The 18,647-nt window shown below is 38.8% G+C and overlaps 1 protein-coding gene across 1 annotated transcript in view; it reads left to right on the forward strand.

Annotated features, from left to right (window-relative positions):
- STAT4 (signal transducer and activator of transcription 4) overlaps positions 1–18,647 on the forward strand; it is a 35,861-nt gene extending 17,214 nt beyond the window's left edge. Inside the window, exons 6-23 of the mRNA XM_065637455.1 lie at positions 941–1,026; positions 1,986–2,137; positions 3,343–3,501; positions 4,188–4,280; positions 4,447–4,506; positions 5,277–5,294; positions 5,374–5,467; positions 6,172–6,216; positions 8,904–8,987; positions 9,690–9,788; positions 11,029–11,164; positions 12,286–12,329; positions 13,047–13,141; positions 13,579–13,715; positions 14,124–14,315; positions 15,495–15,561; positions 16,058–16,166; positions 18,307–18,647. Of these exons, the coding sequence (XP_065493527.1) occupies positions 941–1,026; positions 1,986–2,137; positions 3,343–3,501; positions 4,188–4,280; positions 4,447–4,506; positions 5,277–5,294; positions 5,374–5,467; positions 6,172–6,216; positions 8,904–8,987; positions 9,690–9,788; positions 11,029–11,164; positions 12,286–12,329; positions 13,047–13,141; positions 13,579–13,715; positions 14,124–14,315; positions 15,495–15,561; positions 16,058–16,166; positions 18,307–18,333 (1,697 nt within the window). The 3' untranslated portion in view covers positions 18,334–18,647. The remainder of the gene's footprint in view (positions 1–940; positions 1,027–1,985; positions 2,138–3,342; positions 3,502–4,187; positions 4,281–4,446; positions 4,507–5,276; positions 5,295–5,373; positions 5,468–6,171; positions 6,217–8,903; positions 8,988–9,689; positions 9,789–11,028; positions 11,165–12,285; positions 12,330–13,046; positions 13,142–13,578; positions 13,716–14,123; positions 14,316–15,494; positions 15,562–16,057; positions 16,167–18,306) is intronic.

The raw sequence follows: 18,647 nt of genomic DNA on the forward strand, positions 1-18,647 counted from the left end.
AAAATGTCCAAGTTCTTTAACACATCAATATGTTTAAGGCTGGATATATGGCTGGAAGAGATCAAGTTGCCATGGTTTAATGAGTCATTAGTCATCAGGCTGGTCATAATTACTGACCACACAAGATGACTGCAACCTGCCCCACTTGCAAAATAAAACATGCTTATACAAAAAAGACAGGCCTTCAAATTTCACTATGTCAACAAATGCTCTAAACCAGCACAGCCAGCTTGCGGTACCTTAAATGTGCGCGAGCAATTGGTTATTGAAACATCTACCCAAATGTAACGGGCAGGTGTCAATCCAGAGCTCAGAGACACAGTTGGCACCAATTTCTTTTTTGAAGGTAGCATGAAAGATGCAAGAACAGCAAAAGGGGTAATAACAAGCGCAGGGCAAGCTTGGGGAAGCTTGAAACTAATGCATGATCCAGAGAAGGAAAAAAGTTATGGGGAGGGGGATACACCCAATACTCCTGGCTGCTGAGATCCCCACGGCGATGAACGCTTTATCTCCGTTTCAAATGCCCAACCTCCGTTCTCTCAGCCAGACGTGGAGCCCAAAGAGCTTTAGTCTTAACTGCTGACACCACAAGCATGTTGCAGTGGTGCACAGATCAATCACTGGTCCAAGCCAGATGTACATAATACACCTGAGCATGCAAAAGAATAAGAAATTTCTAAGTATCATCCTTATGTTTTCTACCTTCTCCTGTTCCACATACACATCTAAAGAGTGGAGTAGTAAGACCTTATCTTAAACTTGTACTAAAGTTAGTCCATTCAAACAAAACACACTATTATGTAATCTACTGATGCTTGTAATCAATTCTTTGACTACTTCACACCATGGACTGGTGGTGGTTTTTTCCCCTTCTCCCCTTATAAGCACACACACGCACCCACACGCAATTATACTGTTTTTTTTCATCCCTCTACAGAGCAGAGCGACAAAAACAGCGCCCTCATTAAGCAGGAAATGTTGGCCTTGCAGGCGATGCTCAACACTTTAGACTACAAGAGAAAGGTCAGAGACGCATTCTGTCATTTGTGGTTTGTTCGCTTTCTCCTCTTATTCCCACACCGAATACCCAAATGCATACGTGTGCTTTTTAAAATTCTCCTCTCAGAAGAGCAGACAAATAACATAGGAGGTACAAATCCACAAAAGGTTTTGGGTGGTTGGGGGTGATTTTGAGTAGCAGTTAAGAAATTGGCAATTAAGCAATGGCTCAATCAAGGATAAGGGTCTGCACACCTTAGAAAGGAGGTGGGGGTATCTTATGTATCGTGCTAAATGGATAACTTAGTTGTCAATTATTCCTTTTAAAGTAAGCAGCAGGTATTCAAAGTATATGTAATCTAATCATGGAAAAAAATGAACAAAAAAATTTTTTTTAAAAAAGAAAAAACAAAACAATAACCACCAAAAAAAACCCCACCACCAAAAAAACACCCCAAAATTATACTTTGCTTTGCTCAGTAACCAAGACTTGCAAATATGACAAATATTCCCCTGACCACTTCTTTGCTGGCACAGAAAACAGTACATTTAGGCAATTTGTTTGAGTCCATGTGCTTTTTACAGATATAAGCAAGCAGAACAACAAAAACAAAGCAAAAACCAAAACAAAACAGTGCACTGGATATGATACAAAACAAAAGGACAACTTTTTGACCTTAGCAGTATTTGTAAACATCAACTTCTTGGAGGTGTTATGCCCACAAAGAATGCAACAATACTCCTTTCCACCCCTCAAAAAAAGAAGTTTTACTGAGGAAGAGCTCATAGAGATTCAGGAGTAATTATCAAATCCCATGGGTGACGAATCCAGTCACCTCTGAATTAAAGAGAATAAAGCCGTGGGGAGTAAATACGGTTAGTTTCAAAGTAATTGAAAGAAACGTCACCAGCACTTCATGCTAATCGCCGAATCGCGTGGCTGTGCCCTGCGGTCGGCGCGCAACGCCTTTCCCGTTTGGCAGGAGGTGCTCAGCAAAATAGGGCGCGTGATTCACGAGATCGATGTGCTGATGAGCAACATGCTGACCGAGGAGCTGCTGGACTGGAAGAGGCGGCAGCAGATCGCCTGCATCGGGGGTCCACTCCACGGCGGCCTCGATCAGCTCCAGAACTGGTAAAACCCTGCCCCGCGCTCGCGTTTCCACCCAAAACCACAGGAAGTTTGCTGCACGCAAAATAAAGCATTCCTTTAGATCCGCTGCCTTGCCACAGCAGCAAATTCATTAGCAGCTGAGCAAGTAAACAACAACAACAACAAAATCTGCTTTGGTGGACAATATTTGTTATTCAGAATAATTAATAACAACTGCTGAGCCTGAGCCGTGACAGTCACTCATTTTTTGCTTTGGCAGTTGTTCCAGATAGATGATAAGTACCCTCTCAGGAGTTTTATTTTAATAAGAACTGACTTTGTAACCGAGGACAGGGGGAGCTTGGTCTCGGCAGGAGCTGGGTATAGACGCTTTATGCTTTGACTCACTAGGTACATCACTCCTCCAGACTTCAAACTAGGGAGGAATTGAATGGCAGGAGTCTTTGTGGTGGCATCTCTAAAAGCGATTGCAAATAAAAAAGAAAATGGCATTGTATTTTAAAAGATAATGCAGCTAGAGAATGTCAATGTGCTGGTTATTTCTCTCCCAAACTCATCTTCTGGAAAACGTAAAGAATAAGAAGGAAAAAGGAAGGAAAACAATCAAGAACCCTTTCAGGTTTGAAGAAAAAAAAAAAAGTATTTTTTTGCTGCCCTCCCCCCATTTTTTTTTCCTCTTTTTTTCACTGAATTTTTTTTTTTCTCCAATTAAGATGTTAAAAATAGCTTCAAGAATGTGATTTTATACACACCTACCCGATTAGATTGTTAGCAAGTGTGTTTGGATTTTATTTTCCTTGTTGTTTTTACACTTCTTCAGTCTTGGTAACTTGCTTATTGTATATAAATATTATCCTTTTAAAGAGCATGTTTTGCAAAACTACTGCGCTGTAGGAAAGAATTAAAAGTGACACAAGTGCCCTGCATGTAAAAACATCAGGACCACGTATATATATTTCTTCCAAATTATCAGAGACGGTGCTGCATTGCCATTGATGAGGCCTGTTGTGTAAATATTTCTCTTTGAAAATAAAGGAGGTAATTTGCCTGATATATATTTTTATACTCCTGTAAACAAAAGATGGATGGAAGTGAGTTTGGATAAAGCTAGAAAGCACCAATCAGTCCCAATTCTGATTTCCCTAGGCAGGAACCTCAGGAGCCATTATTTTCTAAGAAATAGCTTACTTCAAAGATCGCAAACTCTTTTTTTTGTCTTGCTGCAGCTTTACACTGTTGGCAGAGAGTCTCTTTCAAGTTAGAAGGCAACTGGAAAAACTGGATGAACTGTTGACCCGACTGACGTACGATGGGGACCCTATCCCAGTGCAGAGACCTCAGCTGCTGGAAAAAGTCAACTTTCTGCTCTACAACCTTTTCCGCAAGTGCGTAAGCCATTGTCAATGTACATAAATCACGGACACTAATTTATTGGCAACCATGAGACCATGTTGTTTAAACAAACAAACAAACTATATATATATATATATATATATCTATATATATATATATATATATAAAGTGGCAGGTGCTAATTTGTTCCTCGTCTTTCCTCTTCCCCCATTCTTTCCCCCCAGCCCAATTCACCTTTCTATTAATATATAAAATATTATCATCATTCCTTTTGCCTTTAATACTGGCTATACTGGAGATATACCATGAGTGACTATTTGAAAGCAAAACAAGGTCAATTTTTTTAATAAAAAAAATAAAATGATTGTTTCATTTCATTGGAGTCAGGCTCGGGGTATTTTCATACTCTCTTTTATGGTTCTGATAAAAGTCTCAGTCTTCCAGACTTTTATCAGCCTAATATTTTAGGACTACAGAATTTGTTTTGTTTTGACTTTTAATTTATTCCAAATATCTGTTTCTTATGGGAACAATTCAACTGTAAGTTAGACCACTGGATCATGCTGAGAACTGAGAATTGGAACATATATCTCCCACTTCAGCAGCTGTAGAGAAACAGGTCTCTGAGAGATACCAGCATTTTTTTTTTCCTCCTTTATATAGCTGTTTGTTTATGAATATTCCTAACAATCTATTTGTTTTGCTTCTTTTCACACAGTTCGTTTGTGGTTGAAAGGCAGCCCTGTATGCCAACGCATCCCCAGAGGCCAATGGTTCTTAAAACGTTAATACAGTTCACTGTTAAATTAAGGTAAGGAAAGAGAACCTGATAGGAACTCCTTCATAATCCTAAATGCCTAATCTGTTTTCAGATTGTAATAATTTCAGATACTTTAATGTGGAGCTACTGTTCTCTAATATTTTCTAGTAAGAAGTTTATTCTGTTCATATTCACTTGTCCATTTTCTGTTTTGAAGGTTGCTGATTAAATTGCCAGAGCTGAACTACCAGATCAGAGTGAAAGCAACTATTGACAAGTAAGAAAACTTTAAAGGGAGGATATTCGCTCTCTCCCTGCAGAGACACAAGTTCTTCTAATTGCTACCCTGTCTGATTTAGAAGTTGCTCAAAAAAACCACCAAAAAACAAAAATACAAAAACAAACCCAGTTAAAACATCAGGGTAATGCTTGTCTTTTTTTAATGTGGAAGATTTCTTTGTGTTTTCTTAAAAAAACAACCCAAAACCTGCTATGTCTAGTTGACATTTTCAAATTGGAGGCAAGAAGTCTATTTAAGATTTGCTTCAAGGCTAAATAGAATTTGTCGGTCTGAAAAAGTAGCATCACACAAAAACTTTAAATAAAGCTGTATTTTGAGCAATACCCAGCACTGTAGAGCCAGCTCAGTTACAGATAGGTCAGGCCACCCTAGCATGATAAAACACGACACAGAAGACTTGCTGTCAAGGTCTGATTTCAAAAATCAGCAAAGGTGACCCAAGTCCTCACCACCCACCATCCCCAGGTCCCAGTCACCTTCTGCGGGACCCTAAAAAACACCTTGAGCACACAGACATGGGTGTTAGCCCAAAACAAGGAGGGAAAACACTAGGAGAGGAACCAGGACTCTTTCTCTCCAAAGCTGCGTGCTATCCAGTTTTCTTTAGTTTAAAAACTGCAGTTCTATTGGTAATCCAAATTAACTTTGACAAGGTAAAATCTACTCTCTGGGGATATGTTTCTCAGTACAAGTTATGACTTACACATTTACTGACTCAATCTGTTCCTTCCCCTCTTCTATTTTAGGAACGTTTCAACTGTAAGGTAAGAAAATGAAATATCATGTTTCTTAAGTTACCCAGTACAATATTATTTGAGTGCATAAGTGTAATGTCCTCCATAGTAATCGCAGATTTGTTCTGTGCGGAACGCACGTGAAAGCGATGAACATGGATGAGTCCGCAAATGGAAGCCTGTCAGTAGAATTTCGACACTTGGTAAGTTTGACTGCTTTTGTCTTGTTGTACGCCTCTGGCAAAGAAATGAAAGATTCTTTAAAAACTATGCAGGGAGAACTATATTACTGTGAAGTCTACACTCATTTTCTTTTTCCTTATACAGAAGGCTTATTCTTAACCTCTTTATCCCATTCTGTACTTATCCCTTCCATAAAAGAAGACTATATATTTTCACAGAAATGACAAAGCAAATCCTAATTAATGCCATAAAAGACTAATCATGCTGAATTACAGCTTTTCAGAGTTCTGTTAAAAAGGAGAAAAACAAACACACACACAAACAAAACAAAGAACCACCACAGAACACCACCACAATTGTCTAGAGGAAATATGGTGGGATTTTTTTGCCTTAACCACAGATGCAGTGCCCCGGTGTAGTCTTGCAAAAGGAGATGGAGATTGACAGTCCTTAGTTCTTTTTTTTTGTATTATATACTTTGCAAGCACTCTAATTAACATTTTGTTACATTAACTTACTTTAAAAAAATCTTTAAAAAATATCAAGAGATTATTCACTGAATAGACTTTTCAAGGCATGTTGTCAGAGCCTTAATTACAGCGTATTTGTATATTGTAAATTAAACCTTATTATACGAACCACATCAGGGTTACAAATGAGGTTCTTTACATGTACTTCTGTCTATAGTTTCTTTGGCACATAAATATCTTTTTGCTTTATACAGCAACCCAAAGAAATGAAATCAAGTGCTGGAAGCAAAGGAAATGAGGTTTGTGCATTTATTTTACATATTATTTTTGATTACTCTCCCAATTATTTCAGATTGGATTTTCTTTAAATCCAAGGGCAACCATATGTTGTTAGATTTTGAAATATATGTTATTCTTATAGTAAGTATAGGACCCAATTATCACATGATAGTATAATGAGAACTTTTCAGAACTACTTGTATAAGTTTTAATTACATGCCTTAAATATCTGTATTTTAAAAGTTACAACAGAAAGTAGGAAGTAATAATATGAATGCATGCAATTCCTCTTGAAGGCTGCCTTTTCGATCATTTACATTTTGAAAAAAATAAGCTTTTTGAGTTTTTTTCTGAAACTATTTCTCCTATAGGAACTGCCCTTTGAATATATATCCTGTTGGCCAAGTTTACAGCTGAAGTAAGGGTATAATCATATTTGCATCAAAGAAGTTTGCTTGCCTCAAGCAGGACCCGTGTGCTTAGTTCAGCAATACTCATCCAAACCCGGTGGTAGGTTCCCCTCTGGTGGTGACAAGATGTGGTGACGTATTCACCCTCACAAACCGGCAGGTATTTGCAGCACCCAGATTTCAGAGACACGCACGTACTTCCTGACAGAGGAGCTTAAAATCCGTATGCTCTTGCTTTGCGGAGAACAGAAATCAGCATTATCAGCTTGCGGTCAAGGATTCAGCCTTGGCCAAGGCCACCAGGACAGGGCCACCAGAGTCTACCAAGGTCGATGAAATAATAAGATGCTTCTGTGAATGCATCTACTGACCTAGGAAGTGAAGTTGCCTGTACTGGAGTAAGGTATCTCCACACCCGCATAAAAGTAGAGAAGTGCTGAGGGTAACGTATGGATGAGTTTAAAAATATTTTAAAAAATAATAATAAAAAAACCAAAATCGCTAACATCACAGTCCAAATAAGCGTAGTTATGCAAGCACAAAAGTTATTACCAGCAGTCTTTAAGGTGCGGTGATCAGCACGGAGAATTTTCACCAAAAACCTCCCCCAGAAGGTACTTGTGAAGGCCTCACAAGGCGTTTCTGAACGGAATAACCCACAACCCGGTTAGCAAGACTGAAACTCCGGGCTCGCCTCCCAGCTACTTTGCTACTTAAAGTCTTTTGCATCAAGACAAGCAAAGGCAAAAATATAGGTGGAAAATTGTTGGTGCTCTACTTTTGGTAGCATTTTACTCCCACTTTCCCACATAGGGCTTTTATAACTATATAAAATATAGGGCTGTGGAGAATTAAGACGGCTGAGCTGTGACACAGTTCAGTGGTAACTGATTTCCTCAAACAGCTTCTCCTTGGTCAAGTCACAGTCTGAAATCATCATTAGCATGAACAAGTTTTTTGATTAACAGTGACTACAATAATATAAAAACTTGGTTTGCTTACAGGATGTTTAGTAAGCTGAGTGCACTTGTTAAGCATGACTGGCCTCATTAAAAAAAAAAAAGTGGAAACTCTCTGTCTTTGACATTTGTCCTTTCATGCAGATATGCTGTTTTGCCTAGATGATTTTTCCATAACAAAAACCCCAAGTTTTAGCAAAATCATAACAGGGTGGGAAGGAGAAGGAAAGTTTCATCAGCCCTTTTCAACTTTATTTGAGCAATACGGGTTGATTCTACTTGTATTAAAACATTTGAGCTCATTTGATGGTTGAGTATTTAATGTAAAAGCCTTCAGGTCTAAGCTGGATTTTCTGTTTATCCAGGCAGATTTATTATTCAGATGCTTGAGGATCTCCTGCAGTCTCAACCTCTAATTTATACAACTATCTTCTGTTGCAGTGTCCTGTATGAGGCATTTCCCCAAGGAATAATTTTATTTTACATTGACTGAAAGCAGAGTATTTCAATAAATGGAAACATTTTGATTTAGGATTTTTTGTTTCTCTTTTAGAAAATCTGACAAAACAAATATGTGACAGACAAAAATAAATAGGAAAAGGACGAATAGATTTTTATGCTTTGACTTCTGGGGATGGAAATGTATTTTAAAAAATCTGTTTCCCCAAGGAGCAGAGATTCAGATCTTTACAGAGCTATACTAGTTTGTAATCAACACAAAACACTTGTACTGCAAACTTTAATCAAACAGATTTTTTCTTTTTTTTTTTCTGTCCAAAAAACTTTTTTTTTTTTAATATCAGATTTACTTTTGATTAATGATTTAGGTCTCTACTCCTTCAATTAGTAGCATGTAAGGATACTCACAGCAAACGTCTTGTAAAATGGGGTCCTATTCATCATTAAAGCTGTGGCTTTTTGTTTCCATTTTGCTTCTCCTTGAAGTTTAACATCTCTGTTTAAATTGGAATCATCAATCAGTGAAGAAACTTTAGGAAGAGTTGGAGATGATCTTTATCAGACACAAAACCTAATCTGTTAACTTCTTGTGCACAACACTGTTTAAAAGCAACGTTTTAAACAAATTAAAAGCACAAGTTAAGAGTGTTGCTTTAACAATGTCAGGGGGATTTTTAGATTCATCAGGAAACACCACCAGTTCTGGACTAATTTCATGTCAGCGTTTAACAAACTGACAATTCACTTCTTGTCCTGCTCTACTTATATACTGGATATGGGTTTTTTTGCCAAATTGTGTAATCCGAGCAGTGGGATCACTGAACCAGTGCCAAATGCCACCTGTGCTCTCCCAGCTTTCCAACCCCCTTACTCCCGCAGGGCCCGCACATGGTGACCGAGGAGCTGCACTCCATCAGCTTCGAAACGCAGGTCTGCCTCTACGGACTGACCATCAATCTGGAAGTGAGTATGTAAAAAGCATTTTCCAGCACCTTCGATTAGAACAGCCCCGCGGGGCCAGACAACAGGTCCGTCTATCCTGGATTTTGTCGTCAGCAGTAAACATAAGCAGACATGAGATTTTCAGAACTTCGGGACAGAAAGCAGTATGCACAGGTTTACAGCAACATTTTTAGCCCTTCAGAAGCTCAAATACTGGCTCTCATGGTAATTTTGTTACGCTATGCAAAGGTACATCGTACAGAGTAAAGACTGTGGGATCCATTGGAGTCAGTGACAAAATCCAGTCACAATATCCATATGCACCGGCAGGCGCATCCCTCCATGACACGTTTTAAGTTAATGCCTTAGAGAAAGTCTATGATGCCAACTGCAAGTTATAGGCTGAGGACATCCCTGTGTGCCTAAAATGGACCTTCGGGACCTCTTACAGTGGTAAGGACTGCCACACATCACTCTTCTGGCTGCTCATACCATTGTCATTATGGTCGGAAAAGACCTTTAAGGTCATCAGGTCCAGCCATTAACCCAACACTGCCAAGTCCACATCTAAACCATGTCCTGCTCTGCAAGCTGAAGAACAGTATTTTGAGGGGTGGAGGAACAAAAAAGAAAGAAAGAAGATGCTAAAAGAAAACAAAGCATAACCCAGCACTAACACATTCCATAGCAGCATTTACATACTGCGTTTGTTCTTTCCACCAGACCAGCTCTTTGCCTGTGGTGATGATTTCCAATGTCAGCCAACTACCCAACGCCTGGGCTTCTATTATTTGGTACAATCTATCAACCAATGATCCTCAGGTAGGTCTTCAGTACGCAAGTACTGACTTTCTGCATTTCCACATTTGGTTACCAAATATATTAATTATAAAAAGGCTGTGTTTCCCTCTTAAACTGGCCTTATTTTTCTCATGTACACTGTTATCAATGGCATACTTTAATGCTGTTTGCTTTATCTTTTATTGCCCATGCAGATCTAAAGCCACAGGCACGCTCAGCCTTCCATTTTGTAGACTAAAGTAGTAGCTCTTAAACTAAAGAAACGCGATAGCCCTTCTCCACAGCCGTTCTAGTTTGAATTTGTCTTTTTTGGATGCAATTCACCAAAACTATACATGGTACAATGTAATCCTACTAGTACAATTCAAAATTGTCAAAATAGGTGTATAGATGGCTCTGTAATATACTTAAGTGCTGCTTTCCCTGGTGCATTTTCCAGGAGCTAGTGCTTTCTATGGAGAAGATCAGAAGTGCCAGGTAGCACCTTCTAGAGGCTCTAGCCATGAGCAAAAGTAGAATCGTTCTTTCTCAGGCTCCTGCTGCCTCAGCACATATTTTAGATTCAGTCACTATATTTGTAGATTGTAGAACAGTGCTGTCAATAGCTCTCAGGCTTTCAGTTGGGGAGTAGCAGCAGTCACGCAGACATTCAGAGGAGAGAAAGGGTAAGATAGTTTCCCATGGAGTGCACCTGAGAACCATGGCAGGTCAGCTGAGCAGCAGCCCCGACTTCGTGATCACCCTGTGATACTCCAAAGAGTCTTCTGCACAGTCTGTACTATGTTCATCACGTGTACAGTCCAGAAACCAAATGCAAAACTAAGATGAGCCAAACAATTGAACAATATATCGCTATACGAGCATGTAACCGTTTGGGATTTCCATGCACTAAACACTATGGTGAGACTATCTGTATTTGTCAGATAGGCTTTAAGCACATTTTCACTGTGCTAATAAATGATACCATGAGAAACATAGCAAGGTATTTTATCATCCAAGGTGCACATACATTCTCTTGCTCCCTTTCCCTCTTCCCTTCCAACCCTGCCCGGGCACCCAAGTGGACCTTGCTCGGTGGCTGCAGGTGGGACGGCCAGCACTCATTTACCCCAATTTATACTTACATATATACCAATATATACTACAGACCTCCCCTTTTTACACTTCTGGAATACGCGCAAGCACTTGCAGCCTTCTTTGACAGCCTGTACCACATTTAATGGTTGCTAACTGTCTAAACAATCTACTAATTCTGTTGCAGAATTTGTCTTTCTTCAACAATCCCCCTACTGCCACTTTAAGTCAGCTCTTAGAAGTGCTGAGCTGGCAGTTTTCATCATATGTCGGTCGTGGACTCAATTCTGAACAGCTCAACATGCTGGCGGAGAAACTTACGGGTAAGACGGTAGAAATACAAAGATTTTAGTTGCTTTTGGGCTCTTACAGTTGATAGTTAACAGGCAACGAGTTTAAGCATGACCTCCACTCCCAGAGTTGCCGTCAAAAATGCCACAAAGACATTTTTTTTCTTTAAAGAAAAGCACGTCAGCTTATTCTTACCACAGTGATTCAACTTCTGAACTCACAGACTGCTAAACTGAAGAAAGAGGGCATCAGAGTCACACTGAACTGTGATGTTATTTTGTTTCCTTAGCAAGTAATTTATCTCCTGCATCTCAAATTAAAAGGAAGTCTTTTTGCTTGCTGACGGGGTTTGGTTTGAGTTTTGTTTCATTTTAAGTACCCGTCCTTGTGGGTCTGTTTACTTCTGGGACATGTCCTTCACTGGTGACAGCACAGGAAAGAGGCCCCATAACTGCAATGAGATGAACCATCAAACACTTTGATGTGACTGTCTCCTGGAAGGGGGCGGACTTGGGGAAAGCTGCAGAAGAAAAGAAAGCCTTATCTGTTTCTGGAGAAGAAACAATGATATATTGTGAGCTGTAAGAAACCCGAAGCTGAGGGGGTAATGATGCCTCTGCTGTTGGGCAAGAGCATGAGCATTTGTCAGAGACTGAGGGGAATCTTTGCTGTTATTGCTTTCAAAGACTGGTTTCCCTGCGTGACAGTCACTTTCTCTGATGGTTTCTTGGAGAGTTCTTGCTTAGTAGAGGTAGTGGAGTTGAGAGGTGCCATTGTAAATCAACAACAATCATAAGAAAGAAAAACTAAATTGTCTTAAAATATGTAAGCTTAAGATAGAGTGAAGGCCAAGAGAAGTAACACTCGGGCTACAAACTGAAACCGAGCACATAGTTACAGAAACAAAGTCTCAGACTAATTTAGGCAAATATTCCGAAAATTACTATTATCAGCTGCTTCAAAGGGATACAGAAAAGCTGATGTACAGCCCCTACGCATGCCCCTCTCAATGCCTCTCCAAGTCTGGATGTAATGTACTCCCCCCTGATAACCCACAACTACACAGATACCAACCTGTTATCTATTTCAAAACTTCAGAAAAATAGATTCACAGTTTGCTTTTTTTTTTTTTCCCCCCTCTCAGGACAACAAGTCAGTTACAATGATTATCAGCTATCCTGGGCAAAGTTCTGCAAGGTACGGTTCTGAAAGTAAACCCAGACTCCTCTTACTACCCACACATGTGCTTTACTCTGTCTCTCTCTGATGAGATTCCCACTTGCCATATGTGGGACTCATAGCCCAACACAATCATATTCATTGTAAAAAAATTAACTATGAAAATAGTATTTCCAGTTACATTGCTACAGAGATCAGAAACGGCCATCACAGCACACCCTATATATTTCTGTAATGTAAATTTGTGCTATCAAAGCATGCATTTTTCATAAAGCAAACAGTAAATATTTTCATATGCTCAGTTCTGACCTGAATTATTTCAAGTTGGTGATATATCCAGTAACTTTAATGTGGAACGGAAAGGTTTTTGAGAAGAGTAAACCCGTGTTATTGATATTCGCTACATTATTTAAACACATATAGAACCTTGGAAGGAAATTCAACTTTCTTATCATTTATCTCAAAATGTAATTTCATAACCAGGAAGAAACAAATGTGATTTTTTTTTTTTCCGTGAAAAATGAGGTGCTTCTAGTGTGTATCGTAAAAACCAATTGTTTTTGTATCAGGCTGAGAGACATTACTCAAAACAGCAGTTCACATTTCTCATTCTCGCTTGAACAAACTAGACTATTCTTAAGAAATTGAGATGGCCATATCATGTGGATATTGGTTAACAACACTCTCACAATTCTCGTGTGGTTTTGTTTTTTTTTTTTTCTTTTCAACCATTAGGAACATTTGCCTGGAAAGTCTTTTACCTTTTGGGTTTGGCTTGAAGCAATCCTGGACTTAATTAAAAAACACATTCTTCCTCTTTGGATTGATGGGTGAGCAACAAGGAAACAGCTGAATTTTGTTCTCTCTCTGCTTTGTCTTTTTTCTTTATTAAGCTCAGTTTTAGCTATGCAGAAGAGAATTTGTAAAGAGCTTTGTACTTCTGTCTCCCTTTTCCCATTTATAACTTTTTGAAATGTTTGCCAAAAGGAAACATTATTGAATCTCTCAGAAATGCAGATTTAGACGTTTATCAGTTGTGTCAGTGGACATCCAAGTACGGCAATGAATGTCATTGTGCTTCATAGCACTTTGAGCTCAATGCCGCAATCCACACGTAACTCACAGGAAGCTTTTGTCAATAGTTCCAAGACCTTATAAAGCTTTTGTAACCAGGCTTTGAACACCTGTATAAAGTTTGGCCAGATGCAATTGCACAGATTGAAGTCTGTATTTTTTTCCAAACCTTTTATTTCCTGTTACACTTCAGGTACGTAATGGGATTTGTCAGCAAAGAAAAGGAACGAATTTTGCTTAAAGACAAGACACCAGGAACATTTTTATTAAGGTTTAGTGAAAGCAATCTGGGTGGAATTACCTTTACTTGGGTGGATCAGTTAGAAAATGGTAAGTATAATATTTGAAAAAGAATATTAACATCAAACTCTGCTATACACCTGTAATGCAACACCCACAGTTTCTTTGGTTTAAAAGTAAAATTCATGTGTATCATGCCTTAGTATGGTTTTGGGCAAGATAGAAGTATCATATTTACTGAAACACAAACCAAAACTCTGACAGTCTACCTCTCAGTTCTTTATATTAACCATATAAGTTCATTAGGAGGTGCACCTGCTTATTGCAGGCTTTAAATTTCTTTGCACATGTGCAGAATGCATAACTTGAAAGATACCAACATTGGGACAAACAGGTAAAATCCACGCTAGTGTAAACTGCTAAAGAAAGGCAAAAAAACTGCAGATGCTGATCTCCCAGGTATCAGTGGTTACAGTGCCTCTGTATTTTTATTTACAGGAGACGTAACATTTCATTCGGTGGAACCCTATAACAAAGGTCGCTTATCTGCGCTGCCTTTCGCCGACATACTGCGCGATTACAAAGTGATTATGGCAGACAACGTTCCCGAAAACCCTCTGAAGTATCTGTATCCAGATATTCCCAAAGATAAGGCCTTTGGCAAACACTACAGCTGTCAGCCAAGTGAAGGTTTGGGCTCCGTTGCTGTATTTACCCTTTCTGCAAAGCAGCTGCCAAGTCAAGAGGCTGTTTGAGGAATGCAAGGGGAGGAGGAAGGGTACAGATTAAGATGCCTCCTTTAATTGGCATCTGCAAGAGAACTGTTTTAATGCATGCCTATCATTTAGACAGCTTCATTTTATAAATATATCCCTGGTCTTGGAAATTATATTAGAGGCAATGACAACAATACTGAAAAGAAGCTAAGAAATACATCTTGGGGTAGAAAGAGTCAAAAAAATTAGGATTTTTTCCTGACTGATGCATTACAAAATTCAGTGCTCAGGCATTCAAATGAGATGAAACTGGAAAGTCATCCTGCTTATCGGTTTCATAATTGTGTTACACTGTAGCATGCTGTCTCTTTAATTTCAAGGAAATTCTGTATTTTCCAAACAGCTTGGAAGACCTACTTTTATTCCGGCAGCATAACCCCTGGAAACTGCACTGGAAAACAGAAAAAGGCTGGACAAAAACTACTCCAAATATGTTCAGGCCCATGCTCTTTCTTGTCCAAGTCAGGCCGGTTTTAGATCAATCGCACGCTCTCTCTAAAAAACCCTCAAAGCCTTGATATTTTTAAGAGAGAACATACATTCTTCCAGACTTACAGTGCCAAAAGTTATGACTCCATTTGAATTCAAGTTTCTACACTACTCAAAAAATATTTGGAAGCTACAAACATTTTTCCTCTTCATTTTAATTGAGTGGACTTTGCCTAATGCTCCAATCCGCTAAAAAATTATGTATATGCATAATTTCACACAGAAGACATTGCTGAAGCTGTGTCTGTAGAGATAAGAGTTCCACACAAGCATTTGCAGACTGAAATCTAGACGCTCTAAGTTCCAAGGTTGTAGAGCAACAGTATATTTGCTTTTGAAGACCTGACAAGATCTGTTTCATCTGTTACTGTATTACATTCTGAGATGTCAATTCATATCAAGGGAGCACAGTCAATTACATGACTAAGACCTGAATTGAAAGACTAATCTCAGGAATTCCCCTCATTTTTATGGCTACTTATTTGAGCATAAACACAGACGTTTCTTTTTTAATATATTACGGTCTGCAGCACTTAAAGCACATAATCATTTTCAAATAAATAATTACTAGGAAATATTTAATTTCTCTAATATTTACTTTTAGTCTCAAAGCCCTCAGATGGAGGAGGCAAAGGCTATGTTCCTTCCGTATTTATCCCAGTCTCCAAAATGTAAGTATCCTTATAGATGTATTACACTTCAAATGTTATTTTTGTTAAATTTACATGCTATTTCAAAGTTTTCCCTGCCTCCCTTCCCCTATTCAAATAGTTTGGGATAGTAACATATTATTTTTATTTGGCCAAAAGGTTGTTAAAGACAAGAAAGGGAATTAAAGAGCTTCACTTGTACAATGCTTTTCCCATCCATGTGGCAAAACATTTGTAAAAATTGAATGCAGACTTTACAGTACTCTGATCTATTTGTCTTTCACTGTCTCATTTTTCGCTCCAACAGGTGATATTACAGAGTCAGGTTTATTCTCTCGTCCCTTTCTCTTATCTCCTACATTTTTAAACATATACCAGGTTGTTAGCTTTTGCCACCAGCAAGCCCCATACAGGCTTAACTAACTTTGTAAGCATTCACCATACTCCACTGGTATGCATCAAGTTAGAGGGATTTAGGTTGCTTTTAAGATTATTTTTGTGTTTTTTTTGTTTTAAGCTTAAATGATTCTACAGATCCACATTCTCCATCAGATCTTCTTCCAATGTCTCCAAGTGTTTATGCTGTGCTGAGAGAACACCTGAGTCCCACAGTGATCGAAACTGCTGTACGTTGTAATCTTTTCCATTCGTAAGTTAATACTAAGCAAATGGGACATGTACAACATACACGTTGGTTATACAAAGGCTGCTTGTACAATTAGGAAAAAAATAGAGCTCTTTGATCACTTGCTGTATTACATTCTGAAACGATGGTGCAGCCGTTTCCTATTCTAAAGGGGACAGGATGCTGCAAGCATCCTTGAAAGCTCTGTGTTACAAGAAACTGTCGGACACGCTGGCCTGTGAACCACGAGTGTCATAACTGAAAGGTCTCAGAGTTCTAGCACAAAGTCTTTACACTGACAAATACATAACAATTACATTAATTCTGTAGATAGCACGAGGAACTTGACTTGCTCTGTGAAAATGCACAAGGAACATAGAAATTTCCGATTCAGGAAACTTGAACAACTTTTTAGTGCTGCAAGTTTCTACATGTGGTACCAAAGTGAGAAATTAAAAGTCAACTAAAACACTTTTAGCAAATAGAACCAGTATTCACTTAGTACACAGAAACACTGGGAAAATACTGCACCAATGTCCTATTAAAAATATTTCCCTCTTTTGCTTATTGACTAGAAATTGTGTTCTGAATCATCGTGGCTTAGAGTCCTTAGAGCACTGCTGTATACCCACTGGGGATTTGTTCTGCAGACTTCTATCTGGAAACGCAGCAGTGGTTTGCCTTTAACAGCTATAAAAGAAAACATCCTTCTTAATACTAGCGCTTATTTTTCTGTATGTTCGGTGATTTATGATCTTAAAATGGTTATGTATTTAAAAGCCTGTCAACTCCCCTTCAAATGCCTCTCTGTAAACACTCCTCCTCACCCACAAACAGAACAAAACTAAACCAGAATCCTGACTGTCAATGATTGGAAGCAGTTAAACTTTATACACAAGTAGAAAAGTTCTTTAATATACACCAAGCTGAAGATCTGTTCAAGAGCAAAATATCTTTTTTGGCTTCTTCACCTTTTTCTCTGTTAGCACTCTTGGCAAACTAGTTCTTCAGCTAAAACTGAAATACTAGCTTAAATGAAAATTCTGCGTTAAAACCTACTGCACCCAATCTGAGACATGTCCCCACCCGTTTGTTGTTTGTTTGATACACATGAAAACAGTTCTGACTTTCCAAACTGCATTTGTGAGCTATGTATGCATTTGCATTTCCCAAAGTTTCGGTAGTGAAAAGAATAGTTGGCTTCGCTTTTGTTTTTCCATCGGGCTCCAAATGTTTTTAGTTTCTTTTAGCATGCACAGTCATTCTCAAACCAGATCTGCCCAGAGCTTCCAAACCAGCTGTGACCACCAACATCTTTTGGGGTTGCAACCACACAAAAAAAGTGGGGACAAATTGGGAGAGTCAAATACAATCATGCTGCATTTTTTAAGGTTACTAGAGAAGTGGTTCAGTGCTGTTAGATAGTATAATAGGTGGATTTCTGGAGGCTCTTGCTAGAAGTGTTTTCAAGTTCTGCTAAAAGTTAGGGGAGAAAAATAGTTTTGGAAGATGTTTAAAGAATTCCTTCCTTTTTCCATTCTATTTACCTCGCTAAATGGGAATGAGGAAATTATGGAGGTTGTTTGTGGGGTTTTTTTTTTTATCATCCCAAATTCACACAACACGATCTACTCTGAGGAAGAGTTGGCTGAGTACAGCGAGCAAATAATCTGCATTATTAAAGCAACACTTTTCCTCTGTGAGATGCCAATAAAAGTCACTATGTGAGGCACAAAGAACAAAAGTGAAATCTGCAGCAGGACAAAATTATCTTCAGCAAGAGATACTTTTTGCCATCTTGCTGAATTCGCTTTTATTTCCCCCGTATCCAGATTCCCCTACCTATTAGGAAAACAAAGACTCCGTCGAGAACCCTGCTATACATATCCATAGGCTGCAAGAACCACAAAAGTTCATATAAAATATATGCCATTTTTATCACAACTCTTTCCCACAGTGTTTTCTAACGAGCGCTCCTGTATTTTGTAAAGGGCCAGAAAGAGGATCCTCAGAACCTTACCAATTTGTACTACACTGTCAAAATGACGCTGCAGTCACCTTGCCGAGGTTTTATCTGCAGTTATTTGTGAATAAACAGCAGAAACTACCATGAGACTAATATTTTCCTTCTTCTCTTCTAGCTGAGTTCTCCTTACTCAACTGACTGAAGTTCACATCCTGGAAAAATCAGGAATCGTGTGAACACTGGATGGGTTAAAGATGCAGTAATTTTTTTTTTTTGGGGGGGGTCATTCTTTGTAAATCAGCATTTCCTGGAAACCATTATGTTATTCTTGGGGCTCTTTCTGTTATCGATACCATGTAAACCACGAATCTGCTCCCTAGGGACTGCAAACAGCCTCCTCCAAGTCAGAATTGCTGTCCTCTCTGATAAAAGGCCAAATCCTTTCTGTTTTGGAGGTTGTGTGACTTCAGTGGGGTCGAGCAGGGATAAATTTTACTTGCAGAATTAACATCCATA

The sequence above is a fragment of the Caloenas nicobarica genome, chromosome 6 (genome assembly GCF_036013445.1).
Source record: "Caloenas nicobarica isolate bCalNic1 chromosome 6, bCalNic1.hap1, whole genome shotgun sequence".
Lineage (NCBI taxonomy): Eukaryota > Metazoa > Chordata > Aves > Columbiformes > Columbidae > Caloenas > Caloenas nicobarica.